This window comes from Taudactylus pleione, unplaced genomic scaffold (assembly GCF_031769625.1).
Source record: "Taudactylus pleione unplaced genomic scaffold, aTauple2 ptg000087l, whole genome shotgun sequence".
In the NCBI taxonomy this organism is placed as follows: domain Eukaryota; kingdom Metazoa; phylum Chordata; class Amphibia; order Anura; family Myobatrachidae; genus Taudactylus; species Taudactylus pleione.
In genome coordinates, this window is record NW_028284489.1 from 8,563,934 (window position 1) to 8,580,000 (window position 16,067).

Here is a 16,067-nt window from a genome sequence, read left to right on the forward strand (position 1 = left end):
AGCACTCGCCACCTAGAGGTTAAGCAGTGTATTACATACCATGGCTTATCTTTCATTGTAGAATACCACAGTACAGCCATCACGTAACGTTCCATGGCGTGACACAGAAGGCCTGTATGGCGCGCTGTGTGTGTGCGTAACTATGCAAACTTTTTGTGCAAAATAAGAAAAAATAAGGAGTTATGGTATAACACACCTTTGTTAACCATTTTTCTTCGAGGTTCATAGGGTCCACAGAAATTACCTTGGGGTATGTGGTCTGAGTGATCCAGGCACCAAACAGTTAACAAGCATTAGCTCCCAGGATGCACTGGGTCCTCCTCCATATATACCCCGCCCCTGGCTACAGGCAGGCAGTTTATCAAGCCCAAGTAGGAGAAGGAAAAAAAGGATGAGACGGAAAGACCCTTGTATTCCAGAAACACACTCTCTAAGAAGAGGGAATCGTAGAAGACAAAAGAAAAGATTACCCAACACCACCAGGTGCGTTAGGGTGGGTGTCCTGTGGACCCTATGGACCTCAAAGAAAATGAGTTAACAAAGGTATGTTATACCATGACTTTTATTTTCATCTTTGGGGTCCATAGGGTCCACAGAAATTACCTTGGGGATGTCCCAAAGCAGTTACCTTTAAGGGTGGGGACTCTCCTGTGTGTCAGTAGAAAGGAGAATCCTACGCCCAAAGGAAGCATCCTGAGAGGCAAATGTGAAAAATGCGTAAAATTTGACAAAAGGTATGGACGAAAGACCACGTGGCTGCCTTACATATTTCTTCAGCAGAGGCACTGCGACGAACCGCCCACGATGGTCCCACAGATCGAGTAGAATGTGCTGTGACTGTGTTCGGAACAACAAGACCAGCTTGTGGGTACGCTTGAGAAATTGTCATACGCAACCATCTGGCCAAAGTCTGTTTGTTAGCTGGCCAGCCTCGCTTATGACAGGCAGACAACACAAATAAAGAATTGGACTTTCTAATGGGGTTGGTGCGATCTACATAGATACATAGTGCACGGACAACATTCAATGATGCATCGCCTGCCGAGTGGCCTGAAGTTTTCAAAGCCGGAACCACAATTTCTTCATTTACATGAAACCGGTATACCACCTTAGGAAGGTACCCCCCATCCTGGTACAAAGAACAGCTCTATCCGGATGAAATATCAAAATAGAACAGCGAAAAGAAAGGGCTGCCAAACCAGAGGGCAGAAGAGATAGCCAGAAGAAAAACTGTTTTCGCTGTCAACCACTTTAGGTCTACTGATTTCAGGGGTTCAAATGGTAGAGCCTGCAATGCCCTGAGAACCAATGTCAAATCCCACGGGGCTACCAGGGGAGCAAAGGGAGGCTGAACCCTCAGAACACCCTGAAAAATATTCTATCATCAGGCAATGGTACGATCCCTTCGCTGAAACCAAACAAAGTGCAGAAGTCTATACCCTCAGGGTGGCGAGACGGAGACCCCGATCTAATCCAGCCTGTAGAAAAGAAAGCACTCGAGAGACCCTAAACACCTTAGAGTCACATTTTCTATGTTCACACCACTGAAAATACGAGTGCCAAACTCTGTAATAAATGCGGGCAGAGGAAGGTTTCCGTGCCCTTAGCATTGTCTGACTACAGAATTGGAAAAACCTTTTGCTTTTAAGACGGAGGACTCAAGAGCCATGCCATCAAAGACAGATGAGGAAGATCTGGATACAGGCAGGGACCCTGTATTAACAGGTCCGGCCTTAGAGGAAGAGGTCACAAAGTGTCTATGGAGAGACATTGTAGGTCGGTGAACCAACGGCATCTGGGCCAAATAGGAGCTATCAGTATTACTATCCCGCCTTCCTGCTTGACCTTCCTGATGACCCTTGGAAGAAAAGAAAATGGAGAAGACAGATACGCCAGTCTGAATTTCCACTTTACTGCCAGAGTATCCACAAACTCAGCTGCAGGATCCCTGGTTATGGATACATACCTGGGGACTCTGTGATTGTGACTTGAGGCCATGAGGTCTACCTCTGGAAGACCCCATCTGTCCACAAGGCTCTGAAATACTTGTGGATGAAGAGCCAACTCTCCGGCGTGTATATCCTGCCGACTTAGGAAGTCCGCTTCCCAATTCAGGACTCCTGGTATGAACACCATTGATATCGCAAGAAGGCGACATTCTGACCAGAATGTTTGATACTTTCGCCATGGCAGCCTGGCTCCGCATGCCTCCCTGATGGTTGAGGTAGGCTACTGCGGTGATGTTGTTGAATTGCACATGGACAGGCTCTGAATACTGCCCTTAGTTCCAGGACGTTTTTGGACAGGAGACTTTCCCCGGTCGTCCATTTTCCTTGAAATGTGTGTCGACCTGTCACTGCGCCCCATCCACGGAGGCTGGCATCCGTCGTAAGGAGTACCCAAATCTGGAATCCAGAATGGGCGACCCTTGTTGAGACTGTACATCTGTAACCACCATGACAGGGACAGATCAACTTCTGGCGAGAGACGGATCGTCTGTGACTTTACTGAGTGGTACTCCCCATTCCAGTGTGAGAGAATTAACCGCTGCAATGGTCTGGAGTGGAACTGGGCATATTTCACCATGTCGAAGGTGTATTGCTGCATGAACAGATACTGACCGACTGTGAAGAAGCCTGCGTATGAAGGGCCGCAATCTTGTCTTCTGGCAGATATATCCTCTGTGCCAGAGAATCCAAGCGTGCCCCTAAATGCACCACTGCTGTACTGGCAGAAGTGATGACTTCTTCCAATTTATGATCCATCCATGTCTGTGTAAACAAGCAATTGTCAGTCTGAGATGATGCTGCAACTCTTGTGGCAATTGTGCCAATAGCAGGAGATCGTCCAAGTATGGCAGTATCCTGACTCCCTGGCGCCTGAGGCAGGCCGTCATTACTGCCATGATTTTGGTAAACACCTGAGGGGCTGTTGATAAACCAAAAGGCAGTGCCTGAAATTGGAAATTTCTGCAGCACTGCGAACCGCAAGGACCATTGGTGGGATGGAGAAATTGGTACATGAAGGTATGCATCCTGTATATCCAAGGACACCATAAAATCCGTCCATTGCCAACACAATTGACCGAAGGGTTTCCATACGAAACCTGGGCACCTGGATAAATGTGTTGAGTCCCTTCAGGTTTAGAATAGGCCGATGAGACCCAAAGGGTTTTTGAATCAAGAAGAGGTTGGAACAATATCCCTTTCCTAGTTGATTCACTGGAACCAGGATTATTACCTCTGACACCAGCAGGGAGTGTATAGCCTGCTGGATGGCCAAGTCTTTTGCAGAATCCGCTGCCGGAATTGTGCAGAAAAACCTTTGCGGGGGACTACTCCAGAAAGTAAGGGCGTACCCCCGGGAGACCATCTCCCGAACCTAGGCATCTGTTGTTGGGAGATGCCAGGTGTCTGAAAATTGAAGAAGAAGAAGTCGGCCTCCTACTCTGGGATTTCCCAGAGGGAGGCCTGTCCCATCAGGCTGCAGGTTTATCCTCAGACCTGGAAGCTGGATGTCTGTTTGGCCAGGATTTCTTAGACTGTGGTTTCCTGCGAGAACTGATTCTAGAGGAAGATTGACCCTTTGCTTTTCCTTGTGGCTGAAAGGACAATTGCTTATGTTTACATGCTGAAGGTAGACCAGCAATTTTAGAAGCTGCCACCGTAGCCACAATCTTCTCTAATTCCCTGCCAAACAAAATGCCTCCTGTAAACGGAAGGGATTCCAGGGCTCTCTTAGAGCTTCCATCTGCTTTCCAGTCCCTTAACCAAAGGGCTCTTCGAGAAACCACTGAGACAGCTGATGCATTAGAAGTTAATATACCAGCATCTAACGCTGCCTCTCCCAAATAGGACGCTGCTTCCTTAACATAGGAGATAATTGTCAGCTGTTCCTTGGAAGCTTCTGGAAGAGCCTCCTCCAGTGTCTTCTTCCATTCCTCAATGGCTATGGAAACCCAGGCCGTAGCCATGGCTGGGGCGGGTGACAGCTCCTGATAGAGAAAAGTCTGCTTTGAAACAGGCTTCCAGTCTCCTATCCATGGAACATTTAAGAGAGGATGCAGATGGTATGGGCAATGTGGCGCTCCTAACCAGACGTGCCCAATATATGTCTACTGACGGAGGAACTTCTCATTTGGTGCACTCATCCAATGGAAAGGGGTATAAGGCCTCAACCCTTCTTGAAATATGGAATTTCCTATCCGGAGAACTTCATGCTTCCCCCATAAGGCCCGAAAGGTGCTCAGATTTGGGAAATTCAGCTTTCATCACTTTCTGGCATTTGAATCCTGGAGCCTTTTTGTACCGGCTCCTCTTCGTCTATGTTTAGCACAGCCTTAACCGCCCTAATCATATAGGGGACATCTGCTGCTGGAAAACCCTATTCCTCTTCCAAGAAAGATTTGTGAGAGGAGCCCAGTGTATTCCCATACTCATCAGAAGATGTCCCAGAATCTGAAGGATGTATTAGCTACTTGCCATGGTTGCTGAAAAGCTGCTGAGGACGAAACCACATTCTGACCTGAGTGAGCATACATATCCATCCAGGATGCATAGGGGGCATAAACATAGTAGGTTGCAGCTTCTGAGGGTATCCCATCATTGGGGCCGGCCCCGTGGCTGCCAATCGGTCTGCAACCTGTGCCATGATCTGGGAAAAGAAAGTCCTTAAAACAGTGACCACATAATCCATCTTGTATGAAATTGTGTGGGGATAACCCCGCTTTACAGGCCATACATGTTACCAGCACAGGGGCGTCAGCCACCTGTCTTTCAGTTCCCTTGGACATAACAAAAAACCCCAATGTTATGCAAAGTCTGAGTATATATGCAACAATGTTTCACACCCTATATATCCCTACAGCTGTAGTAAAAGTTAAATGAGAAGAAACAGCAGTGATAGGTTATGACTGACCGTTATTCAGAAATAAAAAAGGCAGCATAACACACAGATTCATAAGTCACATGCAATGCACACAGATATACAATTGAATATATATGTGTGTGTGTGTATATATATATATATATATATATATATATATGTGTGTGTGTATACAGTGGGGCAAAAAAGCATTTGGACAGCCACCGATTGTGTGGGTTGTTGCACTTTAAAAGATGAGAGAGGTCTGTAATTTCCATCATAGGTACACTTTAACTGTGAGAGAAAATTCCGGAAATCACATTTTATGATTTTTAAACAATTTATTTGTATATTCTTGCGGAAAATAAATTTTTGGACACCTACCAACCAGCAAGAATTCTGGCTTTCACAGACCTGTTACTTCTTCTTTAGGAAGCTCATCTATCCTCCACTTGTTACCTGTATTAATGGCACCTGTTTGAACTGGTTAACTGTATAAAAGACACCTGTCCGCATCCTCAAACAGTCAGACTGCAACCTCTCCACCATCGCCAAGACCAGAGAGCTGTCTAAGAACACCAGGGACAAAATTGTAGACCTGCACAAGGCTGGAATGAGCTACTCGACAATAGGCAAGCAGCTTGGTGAGAAGGGATCAACTGTTGGCGCAATAATTCAAAAAATTGAAGAAATACAAGATCACTGACAATTTCCCTCGAACAGGGGCTCCATGCAAGATCTCACCTCATGGGGTATCAATGGATCTTGAGAACGGTGAGGGATCAGCACAGAACTACACGGGGGGACCTGATCAATGACCTCAAGAGAGCTGGGACCACAGTCACAAAGGTTACCATTAGTAACACACTACGTTGTCATGGATTCAAATCCTGCAGCGCCCGAAAGGTCCCCCTGCTTAAGCCAGAACATGTCCAGGCCCGTCTAAAGTTTGCCCGTGACCATCTGGATGATCCAGAGGAGGATTGGGAGAACGTCATGTGGTCAGATGAGACCATATAGAACTTTTTGGTATAACCTCCACATGCCGTTTTTGGAGGGAGAAGAATGATGAGTGCCATCTCAAAAACACCATACTCACTGTGAAGCATGGGGGTGGATACATCATGCTTTGGGGATGCTTTTCTGCAAAGGGGATAGGACGACTGATCCGTATTACGGAGAGGATGAATGGGGACATATATCATGACATTTTGGGGAAAAACCTCCTTCCCTCAGTAAGAGCATTGAAGATGCAACATGGCTGGGTCTTCCAGCATGACAATGACCCCAAACACACTGGCCGGGCAACTAAGGAGTGGCTCCGTAAGAAGAATTTCAAGGTCCAGGATTGCCTAGCCAGTCTCCACACCTCAACCCAATAGAAAATCTGTGGAGGGAGTTGAAAGTCCGTGTTGCCCGGCGACAGCCCCAAAACATGACACATCTAGAGAAGATCTGCACTGAAGAGTGGGCCAAAATACCTACGGCAGTGTGTGCAAACCTGGTCAAGAACTACAGGAAACGTTTGACCTCTGTAATTGCCAACCGAGGTTACTTTACAAAGTATTCAGTTAAACTTTTTGATTGTCCAAATATTTTTTTCTGAAAAAATATACAAATAAATTGTTTAAAAATCATACAATGTAATTTCCAGAATTTTTTGTTCTGATTCTGTCTCTCACAGTTGAAGTGTACCTATGATGGAAATTACAGACCTCTCTCATCTTTTAAAGTGCAACATCTTGCACAATTTGTGGCTGTCCAAATACTTTTTTGCCCCACTGTATGTATGAACTAAGGTAGTCAACTACCAATAGCCCAGGTAGGATATGGAGCTCTGTATGACCTGATCACCGCATACAGGGAGACTGACCCAACCTCCTGAGACACAGCAACCGAGAGCATCTGAGAGTGGTCTCTGTCCAACTCATATAGATAGAGGGAGGCTGGGAGGAGCAACCAGGACGAGGGAAACTCGTATCTGAAACCAACGTTGGGGGAGGGGCTGCCAGGGGAAAGCGTACCTCCCCTTTGCTGTATGGATCTACCTGGCACACTGACATGGCCGCCGCCATCAAGCCCCTTGCTGTCAGGGTCCCTCATGTCCTGGTGGTCTAGTGTTGGTGACAGTTTGCACATAGCTCCACACAGTCACCACCGCCGGAGGCATGGACTGCCACACGGTTCCCCGCGTCAACGGCCGCGGGGAACCACTTACCTGCATCCCCGATGTTACCGGTTGCAGCCCTGGACTGGCTAAGCCCGCTGAAATCACCAATCCCGTCACTGGTGTTGCAGCCCGGCGGGGGAAGATGAAGCGGCGACAGGGGCGTCTATACGGAAGCTTAGCTGCTTCAGGTTTTCCCCGCACTCAGCACGCGCCGCTGCTCAGAAAAAAATAAAACTTGTTTGAGACAGCTGCCGCAGTCCTACTGTCAATAAGGTGCTTTCTCGCACCAAACAAAAAACTAACTGCCTGTAGCCGGGGTATATATGGAGGAGGACCCAGTGCATCGTGGGAGCTAAAGCTTGTCCACTGTTTGGTGCCTGGATCACTCCAACAACATACCCCAAGGTAATTTCTGTGGACCCTACTGACCCTGAAGAAAGATGTAATAGCAGCACTCTAGTTCCAGCCATGTGTTGGAGCTGTGCATTGCTAGAGTGTGGGGTGTCCCAGGATCACCCCTACAAAGGTTGCCTTTTACGGTTTGGCTACTGCAAACATTATACAGCATTAAATATTCAAATAAGATGTAGCTTTAATGAAAATAAAATTAGGGTGCACCATCTTTATCAAACGTCATACAAATCTATACACTAGGCATTACATAATCCTTTGTAAATTAGTTTATTTTTTTTTAAACAACAACATGACAATCTTGCATTGACTTCCAGAAATGGAACCTAGCAGCAGTATACACAAGCCAACAAAGTGTTCCGATCTGTACACAAGTCCCTCATGCATGTATTTCAAATTCAGCAATGAATCAACATGTTTAATGTGCTGCTGACTTTACATTTTTAGAACATCATCACATATTTAATTGGCTTCATACAGACTTTAAACCAAAAACTACTTCAAAATTGAGTTTTTCCCCTAAACAAAGAAGTTTGGTGGTCATCGCCCATTACAATTACCTCTTTAATAGAAGAGCGGTTATCTTAAGGAACTCACAAGAGCATTAGAGGACCAGCCGTTGGCTAAAATTCAAACAGCTGTTAAAAGGGTGAGTACTTACTTGGCTAGAAGAGCACACTCCCCAATTACATCAGTGAATATTACCTCAAGGTTTCACCTCCCTAGTACCTGTGAGGTGAAAAGATGGCGCCTTCTGCTAAAGCAGCAAGTTTCTTTCATTTCCACGTGAAGTGTTACAATCACACATTCTTTGCACTTACAGAATGTTAGCATTTAAGCACAGTAGCACGTGTTCTCTGTATGGGAACCTAACAAATCAGTAGTAAGGCTATGAATCATAAGTGTTATATTTTGCAGCTACTTAACATTTCATAATGTAAAAAAAGAAAAACATGGATTAGGCTAATGGTGCAGTGATCTCAGTGAAGCGTATAACATTGCTGTCTGTATGGAAATCAGATACGGTGTGGCATAGGCAGCAATCTAAATTTGTCTTATTTCTGTGGTGCATAATACTGAAAACTCACAATTTGGTGAGCCCGAGGAGTAAAGCCGACATAAACCCTCTACCTGGAGAAATGTTTAGACGCTTAGGCATGCATAACAAAGGAAGTACAAGGGAGGAAGATAATTAAAGCAAAATAACTTTGTAATAAAAATCATTTGCATCATTCTATTAAACAGGACACAATTTTTAGTGCAATTCAAACTAGTTTAACCACTTAACTGACCATTTGTTTTTCCCCAAAACAGGTTAGAAATTGTTGTTGTTTTTTTTTATTTAATATAGTTTAAAATTTATTTTTTATATTTAAATATTTTGTTTTTTAAAAAAATATACGTAGGGGGTGTTTTGCACCACCCGTGTCCATATGCCCCCACTGTAAAATCACTTCCCACCCCCCCAGTAGAAATAACCCCATAGCGGCAAAAGATCCCCAGCATTATCACCCCTCTCCCCCCTACTGGTAACAGATCCCAGGCCCCCCTGCTGCAGCTGATCCCTACACAAGCAAAGATCAGCATATTTGTGCTTGAAGAGAATCTACGTTTCCCTCATCACACTTTCGGTTTAGGCACATGAGCCCCGGAGTGCTGTTTTCGAGAGTGACGTCAGTGGTCAATGTCCGGAGAAGTAGGAGATCCGATCTGCACATGTGCAGAATGGACACTCTACAAAACAGACAGCAGGACAACACGGACGCATGGGATGCGACCGTGACAGCTGAACCCGAGGTCGCATTCTATTCGTTAGTTCCAGGTAAGTGGTTAAAGCTAGTCTTTTCAACCCATATAACTAAAAATAAATCCTAAATAAAATCCCATCAATTTGACAGATTTCCATTTATAAATACAATTTAATTATCCAATTGCAATGTAAAAGAGGAAGCTTCCATTTAGCTTTGTTTAAGTAGGTGTCTAATATTAATATATATTTTTCTATTTTAAAGGCAATGACTAGATACATTATTCATTAGAAAACAGTTCCGAAAAAGTTAAAAATGGTTCCATGACCTGAAATAGAAGCTACAAAACAACCTTCATACCTGAGTTATAGGTGAGAGAGGAGATATAGTTGGAGACATCTGCTGAGACTGCTGCCTTCTGGAGTCAGAATTTAACGACAGTGGACTTACATTGGGTTGTTGATGCTGTGATGACCCTGTTACAGTTCCTTGAGTTGTCGTCATTCCTATAACATATACAGTAAGAATAGTAAGGCAAGGAATAATCAGATACAATATCAGAATGTGCCAAATATTATGGTGAATGTCTGAAGAGTCCAAATATGAGAAGAATGAAATATAGTACATAGTGGTACACTCTGGTACAGAGCAGTCCCCTTTTTAGGATATGTGCATGTGAGGTACCATTTTAATACAGGTATCAGTGTATCTAGTAGTTATTATTCGAGTCACATGCAGTAGAGAAATGTGTATTACTAGCAATCTGTGTGTCAGAATTCTAGCGATCAATTTGCTATGGATTGAAATGAATGCAAATAAATATCACTTTTGTAAATTGTAAGACTATCTTTCTTAGCTGTGGACAGAAATGAATAGTGAAGGGCAATCATAAGGTCGACATTATTGAAATGTCGACATGCAATGTGTTGACATCCCCAGAATGTCGACATTTGAAATCCCAACATTCTCAGAATGCCGACATTAGAGTTAGGACTGCAGGGAGGGAGGATTAGGCACTAGGGAAAGAGTTGGGAATTAGGGGAAGAATATGCACCAAAACCACCGTCAGCGGTCTGCATCAGAACTGCTCCACAATTGACCGTCTGGACTCGGAAGCCACCACCTGGACCTGGGAAAATCAACATTCTGTCATGCTGACATTTCAGCAGTGTCCACATGATGAATGGTGACCTTATATACCACACCAGTTATGAACATTTGAACGTAGTGACTTCACTGTCCAGTATGTACACACTTCGGCAAAGCAACAATCACTGTAGTCTGAAATTGGCTAAAGTATTGTAATTACCATAACCATTAAAACAATCTTATTGCATGCTGGTGCAAATTTAAGTACAATCACACCACAAATCTGCACTTCGTAAAGGAACATCCCTAATCTATCCCATTTCTCCAATGGACTTTTGCAACTTACAGAAGGTGCCATCTTGGCTCTCACATATTAGTGAAACTGGTTACACAGTGTATATATGTGCAAAAGTACATGTGTGACATCATGAAGAATCATATCATAAATGAGACTAAAGCTGGATACAGAGAGGATATCTTGAACAATTTGCCCGTTTCCGACAGATCGGAACGACAAATCGTTCAAATAGTCACGTGTGTATGCATTATTCACACTCCTACTACGTCGTCAGTCACATCTTCAGGTCGCCCCTACATGCAGCTCAATCGGACAATCTAGTTAACGATTTTGTTCAAATCATGCAGTGTGTTTGCACGACCAGGCGATATGTTAACATTATATAGTTATCGATGAAACGACCAAACAACATATCTCGTTTGGAAGATTGCAGTGTATGTACTATATCGTTTTTCCAGGAATTCAAGGGAAATCTAGACGACCATTGCATCGTTTGCTGATCGTCTGATGTGTATCAAGCTTTAGAGCCAAAGATACAAAGCCATAGAATCAACTTAAAAAATAACTACTTCATGTTAAAAATTGTTATTATGATCTTTAGTGGACATGGTTTCTGCAGTGTAGGACTTGGAGAAATGCTAATTTTCCATCATGTTGAGTAATAATCAACTTTAGGCACCATGTGAAGTGTAGTGCATGGTAGAACGCATTCCAAAGAAGAATTATTTTAACCTGGTTAGCAGCAATTCACTACAGTGCAAGAGACATTGACAGTGAGGTATATTAAGGATTAATTTTTAACGAAAAATAATTATATTGCGTAAATGTACTTCTCTTATATTACTATCATCTCTCTCATAACAAATTAGAATAGTAAAATGTTGTATTTTATATACAGTGCACACAATTCTGGTGTATGTACAGCGCATTGAAATTCACATTGTGCAATAAACCATTAGTTACAATTAGCAGCATGTTTGTTACTGATTAATAAGCATCATAAAAGTCAAACATAAAGCATTTGTATGCCAATTATAAACTGAATACATTTCATTGAAGAATACCCAGCAGGTTACATATGTAATATAGATTTAGCTATAAATGACTAATACTGTAATTGCAGATTTACAAAGAACTTACACAGCTAGAGGACAGCTGAATTAGTCAACACTAAAAATGTAAACTGAGGAGCTAATTTACACGGTATGTGTACGCTGCATGAAATGTGTTTTATAATAATCACCAAAAATATAAAAGCTTAAACCTTTTTGGATGAGAAAGTAGAAAAATCATATGAAGCACATATTACACCACGGAAACTACAGATGTGTCCTCAATATGCCATGCAGCATAAAAAGACATCTTAGTCGCAATGCGATGTCACTAAGACTCACCATTAGTGAGCATGGATTAATTTGATATGCGACACCTGTATATCTGTGTGCGACTGAGAGGCTAATTCAGCAGTGCACGCAGATTCCCGATTATCATGATCAGTATTTGCAGGACCCTTTCTGCGAGTGTTCCCGGAAACGGCGCCTGACCCATTTTCCGGGAATGACAAGCCCAGGATCGACGCAGTATACCGGGCTTGCAAGCCGGCCAGGCTGAGTAAGCTGAGGGATATAGACAGAGGACACAGCACGGTGCAGGAAGCCTGACACTTACACACTATGGGTGCATATTCAGTTTGGAGCAAAAAGTACATTGCCAGACTTTTCGCCGTCATCAGAGGTTTTGCTGTTGAAAAGTTATCACGCTCGTCCCCGCTATTCCCCGTATTAAATTTAAAATTGGCGAAAACAGGACTCTGCAAAAAAGAAATCGTCAAAAGTCCTGTCATTTTTGGGGAAATCAGCCTGACACCCCCCAAAAGATGCCCTGACATGGGGGATCACTATAGGTACCCCCGAATAGCCCTGCTAAAGGTATCTGGGGTCTTTAAACTGTCTCAATAGGTGCTGTATAGCGTCTTTGGGAAAGTGGTGACGAATAGCATTTAGCAACTTAAATGGGGAAAAATAAGTTGTCCCATCAAATTTGGAGTACATGAAAATGGGCACTAGCATATTTTAAAGTGGTTAATGTGAAGTTTTAAAAATCGTGAAAAATCCACCTGTCGCAACCAGCTGCAATCAAAAAAACACTTGCCGCATACTTGGGGATCCCCCTTGTGTCTATTTTGCTAGTTTAGAAGTTTGTCCCCAACTTTTTCTTTCGCCTCCAAAATGAAAGTACCTTTTTTGGGGTGTCCTGGGGTCCTTTTTTAAAATGTTTTGATACAGAATAACTTTGGAGGACTGTCCAAGGGGTTCAGGGTGGTTTTTGAAAGTCTGCACTTGTTCTCGCCACCTATTCATTGGCGATACTTGATCGCTGGGTTTGAGCGCCTGACTTTCCGCACCGGCGAAAGGTCGGGGAAATTGAATGTGGGGATAAGTGAAAAATGCAAAAATGACGTCATCGGTGATAAAGTATCGCCGATAACGGCTTTTCGCTATAAATTGAATATGGCCCTATGTAGCGAATGGAAAGTTAAGCAGAATCTATATTAGAACAGGATCAGCAATAGTTGGCCGCTTTTTCGGCTGCAAGGAAAGTGAACCTCGATGACCCAGATCTAAAGCCGTCAGGCCTAACACACATTGGCAGATACCCTTATGGAGGAAAAGTGTGCTATAAGAAACTAAGGATTATCTCCCATAAGTGAATAATTCCAACAGAGGCGGAGAAATACCCGGACCAAAGTATTCAACAAGAAGCATAATTTTAAAAGAAAAAAACCATAGAGAACATTTAAGAAAACATTTGTATTCATTACACCCCGGAGGGTGTGCACAATCGCAAGTACTTTTTTATATATGACTATTTGAGGTGCGGGTGACCACCTCGCCGTATTGGGTGTCGCACTATTGTGTTGAAGCACAAGTTTCTCTATACCATTTATACAGGCTTACTCAGCTGTCCGGGCACCCGGCGACCTCCATCGCAGTGCTGGGATTGCAAATGCAACAGGAGGGTGTCATACACCTCCTGCTGCATTTGCATTATTGCAAAGCCGCAATTGCAAAGCTGCCTGCGTGCATACTGTACATCATATCTATAGCCTGCGTGCAGCTTTGCAATTGCATTTCTTGCCGAATCAGGGCCTGAGTCTCTAAATGAAATACAATGGACCTTAGCGTGGAAAAAAGCTGCTACCGCAGCATCATCGTCCTTGGTGTACAGATTTGGACTCAGATGCACACAGATATAAAAGTGATGCATCTCAAATTAATCAGCGCAGTCTCCTAGTGCATCCTAGTTGTGGCTCAGCTGCACTGGACCTGGAGTATCGGGAGTGGTTGTTTGGCGCCACTGCAGCGACACCTCTGTACACTACTATTATCAGATATAAGTAGCTGAAACACATCATGTCTGTATAGTACACAAAGGCTTAAAAGAGAAAAAGTCTACCAGATATCTCACATTAATACCATAATTCTACATGTTGTAACAGAGCAACCCTAGTTTTTTTTAATGTAGCAATAATAGCGAAACATTTACCCATCAGATACAATGCAAATTATTGTGCATATTAGTATTATGCCAACATTGTGGTTTGTATGTGACTGCTGCCCATGGAAACCAGATACATGAAGCTCCTAACAAATAGTTGTTATGCTGCCACTGGTTCCAAAGGCAGTTTGGAACTCCCTGGTCGGTCTTATAAGAGGGGACGGACAACTCTGCATTTTCATTCTATGAGCTTGTGTGGCCTACCAGATCTCTACTGAGCTTTTGTTGCGCCTAGACATTTCCACTTCACAATATCAGCACTTACAGTTAACCAGGGCAGCTCTAGCAGGGCACAAATATGACAAACTTGACTCTTTGGAAAGGTGGCATCCTATGCCATGTTGAAAGTCAGCAAGCTCTTTGAAATGGAACATTCTACTGTTAATGTTTGCAGATTGAGATTGCATGACTGTATGCTTGATGTTATACACCTGTCAGCAATAGGGGTAATTTAAATGGTCAAACATTAATTAGGAAGGGGCATCCACATATTTTTGGCCATGTAGTGTATGTTTACAAAGTTGTTATTCATTTAGTCTGAAAAACATTTATTCATTATCTTAATTCCCTTATCGAGTATCTTCCATAAACATATTTATAACACTTATATAAGGTTAAACCAGGCCAGGCCAACCTGTGGCTCTCCAGCTGTTGTGAAACTACAAGCTCCAGCATGCTATACTAGCTGATCGGTGGGAGGGTATGCTGGGACATGTAGTTTCACAACAGCTGGCGAGCCGGAGGTTGGCCAGACCTGGGGGTCTATTTACTAAGCAGCTCATTACTGCCATCTCATAGGCAGTGTTTGAAAACTTACAGTTGGGAGCTGATTGGCTGGCACCTTATTACTTTTCACTCTGTCTCCTAACACTGCTTAGTAATAGACACCCTGGACTTTAAACCATAGGCAGAATCACTTACAATAAGAACAAACCACGGCAGATTATTTAAAACTAAAATGGTCCTATTTTCAAATAGATGACATAAGGAACAGCTTACTAAACTAGCCTAACAATACTTTAAACTTCTGATTTATATTTTTTAGTTTAGTGTGTGCAAATATATTAAACAGAATTTCATCTTTAGCAACACTAGGGGATATGCTTACATTAAAGCCGCCACTTTCTGACTGTTCTAGCCACAGGTTTTAAAAAGGGCAACAGTATTAAATGCAAAATACTCCCGGTTTTGCATTATTGCCCTTTTAAAATCTTGCAGCCAAAAACTAAAATATACCACTCAGAAAGTATACCCCAGGCATTTTTGGTGTCATAAGAGTCTGTTTGAATCTGTTTTTCCAACTGCAAATTTGATACATGGAGGGTTCATTCCACTAAACATATAATAAACAAAGATGGCAGGAAAAGGGAAACCTGATTAATTGAACCCACTGTTATTTCAGTACTTAAAATTGCCTGCACTAGATATTAGTGAAACTTTGAACTATGATTCTGCTTACCTTGACTGGCAGTGCTAAGACCCAGGTGAGTTAAATTTGTTGTTAGGTTTCCAGTACTGTTGGAGTTTGTCAGTGTTGGGAATGTAGAATCCTCTGGATCTAATGGTATTGGTAACGGAGAAGGGAAGTGGATGTTTGTCAGGTCAGGCAGTGAACCTCCTGTGTTATGTGCAGCAGGGATGAGGCCTGTAGTGTTCTCCTGGTCATTTGAGGGGTAAATGCTTCAAATGAAATTAAAAACAGAGCATTAAGACACAGTACTACAAAGAGGGATTTTGCTCACTAAACCAAGGTTAAATTGCATATACACCATGTGATTCCACAAGTAAAGAAGATATGGAATGTAATATTTCTTTCAAGATAGATGATATGTTGAAAAAAAAATGAGAAAACATTCTGATGCTGGGTACACACTGGCCTACATAACGGCCGTTCAATATCGTGTGCGCGCCGGCCAGTGTGTACAGATAT

General features: G+C 43.1%; 1 protein-coding gene across 2 annotated transcripts in view; it reads right to left on the bottom strand.

The window, feature by feature from the left end:
- Positions 1-16,067, bottom strand: part of CRTC1 (CREB regulated transcription coactivator 1) — a 250,519-nt gene that overhangs the window by 66,448 nt on the left and 168,004 nt on the right. For both annotated transcript variants that reach the window (XM_088468969.1, XM_088468968.1), the window contains exons 8-9: positions 15,597-15,817; positions 9,553-9,698 (exon numbers count right to left, since the gene is read on the bottom strand). In XM_088468969.1, the coding sequence (XP_088325095.1) occupies positions 9,553-9,698; positions 15,597-15,817 (367 nt within the window). The remainder of the gene's footprint in view (positions 1-9,552; positions 9,699-15,596; positions 15,818-16,067) is intronic.